This window comes from Morone saxatilis, unplaced genomic scaffold (assembly GCF_004916995.1).
Source record: "Morone saxatilis isolate NCDOM2014 unplaced genomic scaffold, NCSU_SB_2.0 Contig1, whole genome shotgun sequence".
NCBI classification, from domain to species: Eukaryota; Metazoa; Chordata; class Actinopteri; family Moronidae; genus Morone; species Morone saxatilis.
The window spans coordinates 20,984,766-20,997,345 of NW_023339651.1; the positions used below are offsets into that span (position 1 = coordinate 20,984,766).

The 12,580-nt window shown below is 40.9% G+C and overlaps 1 protein-coding gene across 1 annotated transcript in view; it reads right to left on the bottom strand.

Annotated features, from left to right (window-relative positions):
• Positions 1-668: 668 nt before the first annotated feature.
• Positions 669-12,580, bottom strand: part of LOC118334407 (rho GTPase-activating protein 23-like) — a 47,192-nt gene continuing 35,280 nt past the window's right edge. The window contains exons 6-22 of the mRNA XM_035670312.1: positions 11,776-11,966; positions 11,008-11,116; positions 10,588-10,627; positions 10,346-10,483; positions 9,284-9,592; positions 9,134-9,195; positions 8,753-8,859; positions 7,633-7,745; positions 6,996-7,148; positions 6,764-6,842; positions 5,649-5,722; positions 5,452-5,541; positions 5,234-5,359; positions 5,102-5,146; positions 4,866-4,959; positions 3,388-3,419; positions 669-3,287 (exon numbers count right to left, since the gene is read on the bottom strand). Of these exons, the coding sequence (XP_035526205.1) occupies positions 2,292-3,287; positions 3,388-3,419; positions 4,866-4,959; positions 5,102-5,146; positions 5,234-5,359; positions 5,452-5,541; positions 5,649-5,722; positions 6,764-6,842; positions 6,996-7,148; positions 7,633-7,745; positions 8,753-8,859; positions 9,134-9,195; positions 9,284-9,592; positions 10,346-10,483; positions 10,588-10,627; positions 11,008-11,116; positions 11,776-11,966 (2,758 nt within the window). The 3' untranslated portion in view covers positions 669-2,291. The remainder of the gene's footprint in view (positions 3,288-3,387; positions 3,420-4,865; positions 4,960-5,101; positions 5,147-5,233; positions 5,360-5,451; positions 5,542-5,648; positions 5,723-6,763; positions 6,843-6,995; positions 7,149-7,632; positions 7,746-8,752; positions 8,860-9,133; positions 9,196-9,283; positions 9,593-10,345; positions 10,484-10,587; positions 10,628-11,007; positions 11,117-11,775; positions 11,967-12,580) is intronic.

A 12,580-nucleotide genomic window follows, 5' to 3' on the forward strand; every position in this document is an offset into this window, starting at 1 on the left:
ACACACACACACACAGGGAAGCACGATAGGCTTGTGTTGAACACTCAGGGTTTGCATATTTTTATATGTCACTGACCCCATACATGCACTTTTTTAGTCCATGGAAGCTTTGGCGTAATGCCCAAGTGACATCATCCAGAGAGAGAGAGTTGTTTTGCTCCCACAGATCGTAGAGGCTCCCTGTAGATCCACAGGAGGCCTTGGAAGAGCTTGTAAAGGGCTGAGAAAGTAAACTGAAGTGCGCTTTTCTTCTGAATTAGTGTACTGTGCTGTACTCAGGCTGACAGGGAAGTGTACATATGTAATATATGCCTGCGTGGGTCGAAGACATCATTGGTGAAGACCAGTGGGGGAAGATACCAGTGTACAGCACAGTTGGTTCCTCCAGTGACTCTGCTGAAGTCTTTGCTGGTGAGGGTTAGTTGTAACAGCAGCAACTGGGCGCTGGAGTTTCAAATGTCTAATATGGCTTTCTCTCGTTTTTTACTTCATCAGTCTAAATTTACAATTGAAGGGTTTCATTCCAAAACATCATTTCAGAAATATAGGATTTGAAAATGCCTTACTTTAGCACCACCAAGTGGTAGTATGAGGAATAACACTGTAAAACATCATCAGAATAATCTGATAGCTGCTGTAATCACATGGTGGCTTTTGAAGGTTTAAGGTTTTCTTGTCATTTTATAAAGATTACTTCCTGGATATAGCATTCCCTGGATTTCTCACCTTATATCAAGTTTGATTTTAAAAACAGAACTGTGGATACTTAATATCCTCTTAAAAGAACTTCTTCCCCCACCTCTGGGGGGGAACAACACAAAGCCAACCATACCTCGGGAGTCTGTTTGCTCAGCATTTCCTATGACCAGTTCTGCATCCGAGTGATTACCATGACCATCTTCAGGGAGCAGACCTGAGGATACAGCATGTTCAGGATGCACCGTTCTTCTTGGACCTTCAGTTGTAATGTTAGGATGAACGTCTGCTTTCAACATTTCACTGCTCATCAACTGACTGTAGTTCTCTTTTTTTGATATGTTGGATTACGGCATAACTTTATTTGACAGGTTTTGCATTCTGCTTTGTTCACTTAATCCAGTGGTTGTCAAACCACTCCTGGCATGCCCCCTCTTTCAGAACCCCACCATTTTTATCATTACGAATGATAAACTTAGCAACTAATAACAAAGGATCCAAGTTGAATTTTAGTTAAATAGAGGTCAGCATGATAGGATAAGCTTTAACTTAGTTTTTCTCATATTTTTCCCCTGGTCATCCACGCCCTTACAGTGGCTCTATGATCCCCAGTTTGAGAACCACACAGCTAAACTCTAGTTTGAAAAGTTATTGGATGAAACCTCTCTGGGTGAAAAGTGCACCCAATTATATTTCTGTACAGGCCCGGTCACACCAGCATTTTAAATGGCAGCATCTTGTAGCAAAATCAATTCATTTAAATGGAATTATTGAGATCAGTGAATTTGTAAAGTAAACCTTTGAAACTACAATACTTGAATTTGCACCACAGACCAATAACAAACTGTGCAGGAGTCAAATACTCCACAAAAGGGTTTGTAGATGGTTACAAACTGTGTTTTCCTGTTAATGATAAAGCTAACAGTCAATTAGTAAGAACTATTGTGACTGACATTAGCATGTCCCTGGTTACTGTGCTAGAAGTTTGCTTGCCAGCTCCATCAGTTCACCACCTAGCCCTTGTGAGTACAAATCCTCTCGCCAAGCTTCTAGCACCACCTATTTCAGACTCACAGATGAACTTTACCATGGCAGTTCAGGGTTGGACTATATCTACAACTGATGTGTGGAAGTGTAGTACGTGAATACGCAAGTATAAATGACCGATCCCACAGGTATTTTTCCTGGGAAACAGGATCACATACTGGGGAGAGTTTCCGGGAAATACCAGGAAATTCTATCTCAATTCCTGTGTGCAACCCTCTTTGCACAATATATAAGGACATGGATAACTACATCTACAGTTATTTTGTAAGTAAAGGATTAAAGATGAACAGCTTAAAAGTAGTTGAATAGTGGAACTTCAATATTGTTTTCAGTGAGTTTCAGAGTTTTCAAATAATGGTTATCTAATTTTGGAATGAAACTCTACAACTGCACACAATGTCAAAGAATTCCTTTACCACGAGATCACGTCTCCAACTTAAGGTCCCTAAAGCAACACAACACTTGGCTTTAGAAGCAGTGACACAGATCCAGTGTGTGTGAGTAAAGGGCGAGTGCTAGGTACTGCATTAGTAGATGAAACAGTCGGGTTAAACTACCACTGTGTGACGACGCCACGCTCTTGTCTTGTCCCGTGGGTCCAGGGCAGATCTCCTCAGTACCACAGTGGAAGATCCCGGGGAGCTCTGATCTATCCAGCCTGAGGAGGAGGAGAACAGAGGGGGTGCCTCCTGGGCGATACGAGGGAGGGGATCTATTTGCTGAATTGACCTTTGACCTACAGTTGATCCCTGAGGAACCCCAACACTCCTGTGCTGACTTCCCTCATTGACTTTGGTCACATCCACCCTCTCTGCTCTCCAACCTCTGACTCTGTCCTCACTCTCAAGGTCCAGATTCATGGACATAGCCCTTGTCCTCCCACCTCTGGTCTTCCTGTAGCGGACTGGCGCTGACTGGTTCCAGTCTGGCTGCTGGGTCCCGTGAAAGCTGGAAGCCTGGTAGAGGTTGGGAAGCCTGGTGGGGCAGATCCAGAAAGGGACTGTGGGGCGTCTCGCGAGATTGTGAGACTTCAAATGGGAAGGAGGATTAGTCACAGCTGGGGGTCTTGGGTATGTGGCATGGATCTGATGGTGGGAGCAGAGGAAACTGTTCGGACGAAGTTGCGGTGCATTGCCCATCATGGTCGTTCTCTGCCTGTTCTCCCTTTCTAACTTTTTTGCGTCATTGCCTGTTTCGCTTCCCACATCCTTTTCAGCCTCTTCATCTCCCGCCAATGAATCTTTTCCTTCTGTCGTCTCTGGAGCTTTCACCCCATTTTCCTTTTCATCCCTTTTTTCTTTTTTAGGAATTGTATGTTCTCCCTTGACTGCCTCTTCCTCCCCTCTATCCTCTTCCTCCTCGCCTTCAACTCCTTCTCCCCTGCAGTTGCTGGCCTTGACTGGCTCATGCTCGGAGTCTTCATCAGCACTGCTGCCCTGCAGGTGGGTACTGAGGCATTTTTTACGTTTGCGGGTCACAGCAGAGATGATGGACATGGGCAGGAAGTCTCTGGCATTCAGGTCTTTCTTGGAGCCCGAAGAAAGCTGCAAGGATCAAATATCAGTCAAATAATGGTAACTCCTAATTCATATTCCAAGATCCTAGTCCCTGAATTAAAGTACAAGAAAGAGATTTCTTACTTACCTTTGACTTAAGTGAATCGCTGGTGGTGGAATCTACTGGGAAGGAACAAGATGTGCATTAGAACCATGTCATCACTGGACGGGTGGTGGTAGTAGTGTTAGTAGTACAAAAGAGTGATATCTGGCTAACCACAGCACACACTACCAATTCTGCAACCTTTTGGGAGAACTCTAGCCATTATCTGAGGATCTGTCTTTAAAATCAAGCAAACAACTCTTTGCATTTACTTTAAGTAGTAAAAATGGCTATAGTTGACCTTCAACGTCAGAGGAATGGTGATACATCGAGGTGAAACCATGGGTAAATGAAACCAAGTGCAATAGAAACACCAAACACACAAGGAGAAAGACCTGGTCCTACCGAAGGGGCTGATCCATTGTCTCAGCTAGAGAGAAAGAGTGCCGAAAGGTCCGGGAAAAAGAGAGAAATTGGGAAAAAGTAGGAAACATCATGAGTATATAGAGCAGAAACAGCCGGGAAGTACAGAGATCTATTGGGAAAGGAAGACACTGAGCTGAGTCTCATTTGGTAAGGCCAGCAGTAGGAGTATAGAAAGTGTGAAGAGTGAAGCAATTTAACATTAGGGTTTCAACTGGCACTAGTCATCAATACCTACAACAATGCCAATATCATACAGCAACTGGCCAGGTGTGCAGAAGTGAGAAGGTAGGCAGGATTTTCATTCTTCACAGAACTTCCATGCCTCTGGATTTTACATCAACCAGAAATGCCAGCATTTTAAACCAAAACTGATGTATCTACTCACAAGTGGAAGAGACACAGTCTGTCCTGGGAATGATCATTTAGCTTCCCAACCCCTTGCAATAAGTCAAAAAGTGTGTATTTTATAGTTCACCTGTTTTACAGAATCAGATTATGCTCTTAGTCCTCTTTGTAGTTTATGGAGTCACCATCGAACCGCATGGCTCCCAGTCTGATCATTCCCTGGAGACAGCAGTGCACTGGCTGGACTACAAGAGGTGACTTCAGGAGTTGTCGGAGAATCACTAAGCTCGTCTGTTAGACGCAAGAAGCTTCACTGATGTTTATTTTCACTAGCCAATGGTTGTATTGAGTCTCAAACTAGTATTTTTGTTTGCTTCCTTGGATCCTTAGTTTTTTTGTTGAGATAAGGACATTGTTAGTTGAACTGTGGGTTTTATATTGCATACTGACTTTATGTATAATCTTAAAATTCTGTGTAATTACTCTTACAACCAGACAGGGAGAAGAAAGTTCCAGAATGCAAGTTTTAGGAAAGTCCGTGCCGTTAAGCCCATTTTAACGAATATCATCTGTCTCCGCCTTCGAGTGTGGCTGTTTGGAACAGTTAGAAACACTCCTTCAGACGTGGTAGGATGAAGGCACATTGCTGTACCTTCAAATGTGAAATTTGTGGTAATGTAAGATCCTTTCCCAGGATTTTATGTTGATAAAGCTAAAGTTTCTCTAAGTCTCACTCAAGTTGGATTCCTCACCTGATGCCTCTCCTGGCATGCCTGGCCTGCCAATGTTAGACAGCAGATGGTCAATGTTGGGCACAGGCTGCATGTCCCGCTTATCCTCTGGGGCCTACACACACACACACACACACACACATTTACCATACCCAAAAAATAAGTACAAATGAGGACATCTGAATATAAACAATCTCTGTATTCATGACATCCTCAGTTATTTGCACTAATAAAGCCACTACTGTGGTCTAACATACCTTCTCTTCCTTATCAAACTCTCCATTGCTGAAGAACCAGTCATGCTGTTGAAGTAACAAAACACAACATCACTGGATGATAAGACAAATACTAGTGCAGTATTTCTTGTGTGAGCAACTGTTGGTTCTTACGTGCAAGATAAGCGTCTCCACTATTTTGTAGCGATCGGGCATGTGGGTGACCATGTCAGTCATATTGTCCTCTGACGTCCTCACCAGAGTGGGACCAAAAACCAGAGCCAGGTTTCTCGGCTCCATCTGAAAATAATATCAAAGTTATGTTCCTGTCTGGCCCCATTAACGCCCACACTAAACTGTTAATATGAAGGGGGAATAAAGTAATAGGTTACCTTATTCTTCTCAGAGTGATCTGCCACCTTCTTGAGGTGGCCCACCAGGAACTTAAGGGTGTGATAATAGTGATCTGGGAGGTCATGGATCTGGATAAAGACGGACGGTAAGCAAGAAATGCAGGTAGCAAGAAGAAGATAAAATAAATCTATGATTAACATAACATATTAATTGCTCAATATTATTTGACACATACCAGTTTCTTCATAGTCTTCAGCCTGTCCTCTGCGTCTTCTATCCGGTTGGCATCAATGAAGTCATTGTATTTGTCTGTAGACAGAGAAAGCGTATGAGTAACATACAATGAAAGGACTATATTCAATATTTCAACATTGAGATACAAACATATCACATTATGACAAGAGTTTAACTCTTTGTTATAACAATATACAATACACACTATTTATCTTGTTATAACCAGAGTTATTATAGTTTTGTATTTTTATTTAATTTTTGTTTTCAGTTCAGTTTAGTTTCAGTTAGTGGGTCAGTCTTTATTGTTTAAAAATATTTAGTTTAGTCTTTATTGTTTTACTAAATTGTTTTACTTTAGTTGTTATTCGTTTGAGTCATATTTATTAGAATATTTCCTGTATATTTTTATTTTATTTTACTTAGTTTATTTAATTTAGAATGACACAAAATTGTTTTAGTTCTTGTTTTTTCACACATAGTTTTAGTTTTTAGTTTAGTTTTACTATAATAACCTTGCTTAATAACTTTCACAATATAACAATATAAATACCACATGCAAACAGCAGGCAGGAAAATTGTATTAGTATCCAAACTGTGAAAATAATCCAGTGGCAACCCTGATTTTATATTATATACCAGTGGTTCCCAACCAGGGGGTCGCTAAAGCTTCACACGCGGTCAGGAGGCCATCTTGATTTTAAGGGGTGTAAGAAAACTTACACACACAGTAGACCTATATCTCAACTTTTAAGTCATTTATGTGAAGAAAACTAAACTGAATCACTGTTTTTTTTAAGTTTTGATTATCTTAATCTTGAAGAGCTGAACACAAGCTGTATTCACAGAGCCACAACTCTCTCATAAACAGCCTTATCCTGCATTAGAACAGTTCAAACAACCACAGAGCTAATAGAACAATGGCCAAGTGTCAGGTAGAAGAAAACACTGAATTTAAAGCCTATTAAGTATGTATGATAGTTAAAAAATATAAATATTTCACTCAGGGGTCAATCATTTACTCAATGATAGAAAAATGGTCCCTTAAAGAAAAAGGTTGAGAACCACTGATATATATATAGTATTTACAGTTCACAATAAACAAACGAGTGGACGCACCATCAGTAAACAGTGGCTCAGGCAGTTTTCGGAAGAAGGATTTGAGCAGGCTGCTGATTACATTCAGGTCCTGCCATCTCTGTGGAGACAGTCATTCAGCATTATAAAAATAATCTTACACAATGGTAATACTTGGTATAAAACATTCTTAGGTATGACTCCAGCTAAGACTTTTATTCCAAAACAGCTTTGAAAAGACATCCTATGTGATATAAGCATGTGTCCTGCACACCTCCTCAGCAGTGTTGATGTCCATGCCCTTGTTGAGATGCTCCTGCAGGTTGGACACCATGGCATTATTCCCCGGCACCCGGTAAATACCGGTGTACTCCAAACCTGTCCCCTCAACCACGCCGCAGCACATCTCCACGATCAGAGGGACAAACTGTGGAGAGATGGAGGAGGCACATATAAAGAAGGGAAAGGAAGAGGGAAGTAAGTGTGGTGACAAAGAAGGAGTAAGAGATGGAAGTAGAGTCCAGAGACCTGCTAACTGCTAGCCTGCTTGCTCGGTAAGCTAACCCAACTCCTGGGTATTTCTATAGTATCTGAAATCAGTCCAGTTGTTCCTGTTTCTTTCCTTGTTCTTCCCCTTGTGTATACACCAGGTAAGGACTAGAACTGAAACGCTTAAGCCCTAGACCTGACTGTATCATAAGTGAAAGCGATTAAGTAAATAAGCAGTATTTTGACCTCGGTTCCACTTCAATATTTCTAAAATGTAAAGTATCAACTATGTGGTTAGTGTTAGTGTGTCTTCAAATGACTTGAGTTGTTTGGACTGAAGTAGAATTCGTGTTATTTTTATGCTATGAATCATGTTGTTGGTGTAGTTGTTTGGCCTCATCATAAAAAAACTTAGGGCTTACTTTATGGTTGACAGCTGGCTGACAGTCCTCCAGTCGCACACCAAAAGCCTTCGGGCTGCCTGTCTTCTTGGCCTTCTTCATGATGTTGATGCCCCACAGCGCCTTGTTGTCATCTGCACACGCACACACGATCAATTTGATATTTACATCCACATGGAAAAAAACATCATTTAAACAGCAGTATATTATCACTAACTGGCCCATATCAGATTTTTAACGTCCACAGCAACATCAGCAGCTCTCAATCAAACACAGGTGGTGAAGAGTAATGGCATACAAGTGTGTAAGTGTGAAATTACTGATATCCATCCTCCAATGACTATATTTCACATCAAGATCCTCTGATTGAACCATTGTCGTTCACAGTACCATGGACACCAAACCATTGGCACACACTAAAATGCTGCATGTGGATATTCATGAAGGACACTCCAGTTGTACAGGTGCATAAACTAGTTACCCTGTGATTTTATCTGCAATGTCAGTTCTGCCATATGCTGGTTTCATTTCAGCGAAGACACATTGTTATTGTCTATCAATGGAAGACATTTAAACACCATAAAAAGTCACACAAATGATTTGCAAAAAATTACAGCTTCTAATCTTAAAGGTAACATTTAGGAGGATCTATTGGCAGGATTGGAAGATTATATTCATAGGTATGTTTTCATTAGTGTATAATAACCTGAAAACCTTTGAATGATCCACTGGTCTCTTAAATAAGTCTATGCCGAATTTGTCTGTTGCTGTTTGTAAATGCATTAATTAAAGTTCTCGACTGAGCCAGAGAGAGCAGCTTTGGTCTAGAAGTTATGTTCTAAAGCACAAATGCACACAGCCACACCACCACACAACCCTGCAGGAAGGAACCATAGTTGTGGATTGTGTGTGAACGCAGCTGTCCAACTGACACTAAGTCTCTACATTGTTTTTTGCATAGTATGCCTTTAAACCTCAAAATACAGTCCTTTGTTGTAACAGTGAGTGTTGTATATTTCCAGTTATTACTATTTAAATAGTTTATCATTTGTTAATATGGTGGCCTTAGAGGATGTAGGCTTTCTCCTCTGTAGATCATGAATGTTTGTATAGAATTTCATGGCAATCAGTTTGTACCCACCAGTTCTCGGGGCTCGGTTCACTAAGGCGTTGTCAGTCTTAGCCAGGAGGAAGGGAGGCATCATACGATGGGCTCTGGGAGAGGAGTCTGGCTTATTACCTGTCAGACTGCACACAGTGAGGGACACAAAGAAATTTGTTATTTTATGAAGATGGGGTTTTAGGATTTAAGAAAATGAGATGGTCTCCATACGTTTATAAAAATGTCATGATGACCTCAGTTTTATGCCTTGTTTTTCTTGGTTTTAGGAAACTGCATTTACAGTTATTGTTTCTGACATGCCTATAGCCGAGAGCTACAGTGAGTCCTAATTATACAAAGGTTAAGGGACAGTTGTGATTAAACAAAGACTTTTGGCTAAATATAATCCACCATGCTGACCTGTGTTTTCTGTAGTCATTCAGCTTCTTGTTGATGAGAGCTTGTCTTGAGAAACCAATCTCCTAGAGCAAATAGAGATTACAAAAAATGTGATCAGTAAGTGTGTGTTTGTGTAAATTCAATTAGATTAACTGGATATGAAGATCTAACCTCATTGTCGGTCTTGCTGTTCTCCCTGATGACCCTGATCCAGGCCAGCATGTCGTCCCTGTCCTCGGCCTGCAGCAGGTACTCGCAGAAGTCCTGCGTGGTCAGCCTCAGGGTGTGCTTACGCTTGGTTTCACTGTACGCGATGTCGATCAGGCAGCCGCGGATGCTGATTGGAGGATGTTCATCCTGGCTGGGCCCCGCCCCCGCCCCGTGAAGGACGGCTTCTCGCTTGTCCTTGTAGAGGAAAAGCGAATGGGAGCGAAGCACGGAGAAGACGCGCTTCCATGGACGCATGCCACCACCTACTTTCTACAGTAAGGAGAGACAGAAACAAGAACATTACCGTGAATAGGAAACATCAATCACAGTTTAGCAACTATAATAAGCTATGACAAGCTTACGTTCCCAGATGTTACCATTTCACAGTTTAGGGTAATTCTGTCTTTTTCTTTTATTATGTTCTTTTTATTCTTAAAAGTTAGGCATTCTTATTTGTTCTTCTTAAAATTAATAATAAATTCATAAATTAATGTAGTACTATAGAAGTTAAAAAACACAAAAAACAAACAAACAAGGAGTTCCCGGAGGCTCAATTCTGGGGAATGCAATATCTACATGCTCCCCCTACCCTAGCAGAGATTATGGAAAATATATATTACCAAAATTATGCAGACACAGATTTATACAATGATATTTAAAACATTTTTGGCATTTTGCCTTTTTTTTAGACCATTTCACAGGGTTCTGATTTTCAGTCTGACTCAGTTATACCCTTAAAAAATATAGGTTAATTACTGGTAGCTAACGTTAGCTAGCTACAAATGATTAAATCTGCAGGCGACAGTTCAGCTGGCAAACTCGTCAGTTGCTGGGTAGGAATAACAAACCTGCTTCTACCTAAAGACAAGGACCCATTGTATCTGCCACTGTCATGGTTGCAAAATGCATATGTGCCATACTAGAATGGAACACTTGAGAGGTGTAACTGAGGCCCTTTTTAAGGGGGGTGTGGTTAAAGGAAGAATCAGTTAGCTTACAGTGTGTACAGGCAGTGTGTTGTACCTTTCCCTTCTCTGTGAGGATCTGTTTGTAGTGCAGCCAGCCCTCCTTGCGCACATCACTAAAGGTGATGGTTCCCAGTTCAGAAGTGGAGTGGCGCTTGGACCGGGCCTCCTCCTGGGCTCGCAGGCTCTCCAGAGACTAAAACATAATTTAGGGGCATTATTAGGGTGCACAATAGACAGTGTTTAGTTGGTTGCTGGTGTAAGAATAAAATAGAATTAGAAAGTGTGTTAAAGACTCACCCCATCAGTGAAAAAGCTCTTGACCCTTTTTGGTAGTTTGCTGTGGAACAGAAAGGAAACAAGTTACAAAAACAGCCCGCCTATAGAGTCTAGACAGTGTCTGCGAGGACAGTATTTTGCATACTACATAGTAAATGTAAGTTGTAACAGCCAACATAAATCCAAGTGAAAATTAAAAAAAAAAAAAACTTAACTATTATTAATTACTCTTAAAGCTATAATATCCTGTTTTTTATGTCTATCAATTACCCTGTATCTATGTTAAAGCCCCCTTTTAAATTATATTTGTTACTGAAGTTTTGTGGTACATACAGGTATAGGCGACAGGTACAAGACAAAAGTCATTTCTAGGAATATATAGACCCATCTTAGTAAAGAATACAGCATTCAAAGTGTCCCCTGTCTGAGTTCCTGACTCACGAGAAGACACGGCCTTCGTCCCTGAAGGTGTTGAGACCCTCGTCACAGGACTTGGATCTCTCGGTGGTGATGGCCAGCAGGTAAGAGGAGCGGCGACTTTTAATACTGCCTGAAGAGAGAAAAAGGCGATTCAGAGAGGAGAAACGGAAGAGAAAGACAGAGTGTAAAATAAATATGCAATGTATTGCAGTGAACTGAACTGAAATGACAAGACAATGAGTGATTGTTGTTGTTTCAAACTGTGAGTGATAAATATGACAATAACCAGGTGGATGAATTAAGGGGTTAAACATACAAACTGCCTATTAAAGGAATACCTTGACATTTGACTTTCAAATTATACACACAGTGGCTTTGAGTACTTCCTTATGAAATGATGAATTATAGGGAAAGATTTTTTGCAAAAAGTGGATGGAATTCTTCCATGTAAATATCACTGTACTCCTTTAAAATGAGTCTAAGGCTACGGCTAGACAAATATATCAGTGTGCCAAAATAAATAAATAAATAAATGTGTGATTTGTATATTTTATGCACCAATGCACCAAGACAAATTCCTTGATGTGTAAAAACGTACCTGGCAATAAACCAAAATCTGATTCTGATTCTGATTCTAAAGGCATTAGATAACTGCTTGTCATTTTGACTCAAAAGCAACGGCAGTGGTGTTTGGCAATGTCAGTTCAAGCATACTCGAAAACATACTGTATATTGGTCTAGCCCTTTCTGAAGCCTTTTTAGTATTTAGAGTGAGTGAGTGAGACTCACTGCAGTCCTGAGAACGAAGTCGGACAAAGGGGGAGATGGAGGAGAGGGTGGGGGAGACAGAGGTGGAAGTGAGGGTGGCCATAGCGGAGGCCTGGGAACTGGACACCACAGAGCAGGCTGGTACATAGTAGGCCTGTACGTCAATACTAGGACTGGTGGGTTCATCTGCAAGGTTGTCATCACAGGTGAACAATTAGGGATGAGAAATTATTAAAAACAATGATAAGACAAAACATGCTAAGAGCTTCCTCAGGTGCTGTTTAGGTTGTGAGGACCTCTTTCTGAGGCAGACCTACTCTGGAAGCAGAAATAGCCTCTGATGGAGATTAGCCACCTGACAAAATTAAGCTGCAGTAGATAACTTTTATGAAAATAATTAATAATTGTTAAAACCTTCACTATATCCTGACAGTAGTACATGAGAAAGATAATCTGTGAAACAATCAGGTTCCTCTGGCTCCTCCTAGTGATCCTAATGGTGTCCTAGAATCCACTGGGACTGAATGAAAAACAACCAATTAGAGCCAGGAATGATATCAAGATGCTTTGGGTTGGAAGCTTGAAGATAGTTGTTTGTTGAGTCTCATTTCCAGAGTGCCAAAATGTCTATATTTGACGCTCTGGGAAACAACTATTTTCCTTGGCTCCGATTGGTTGTTTTTGTTCAGGCCCGGTGGATTCTTGCAAATACCATTAGGATTACTAGGAGGAGCCAGAGGAACCTGATTGTTTCACAGATTATCTGTCTCATGTACTACTGTCAGGATATAGTGAAAGTTTCAGTAAATATGACAAAAAGTTATTT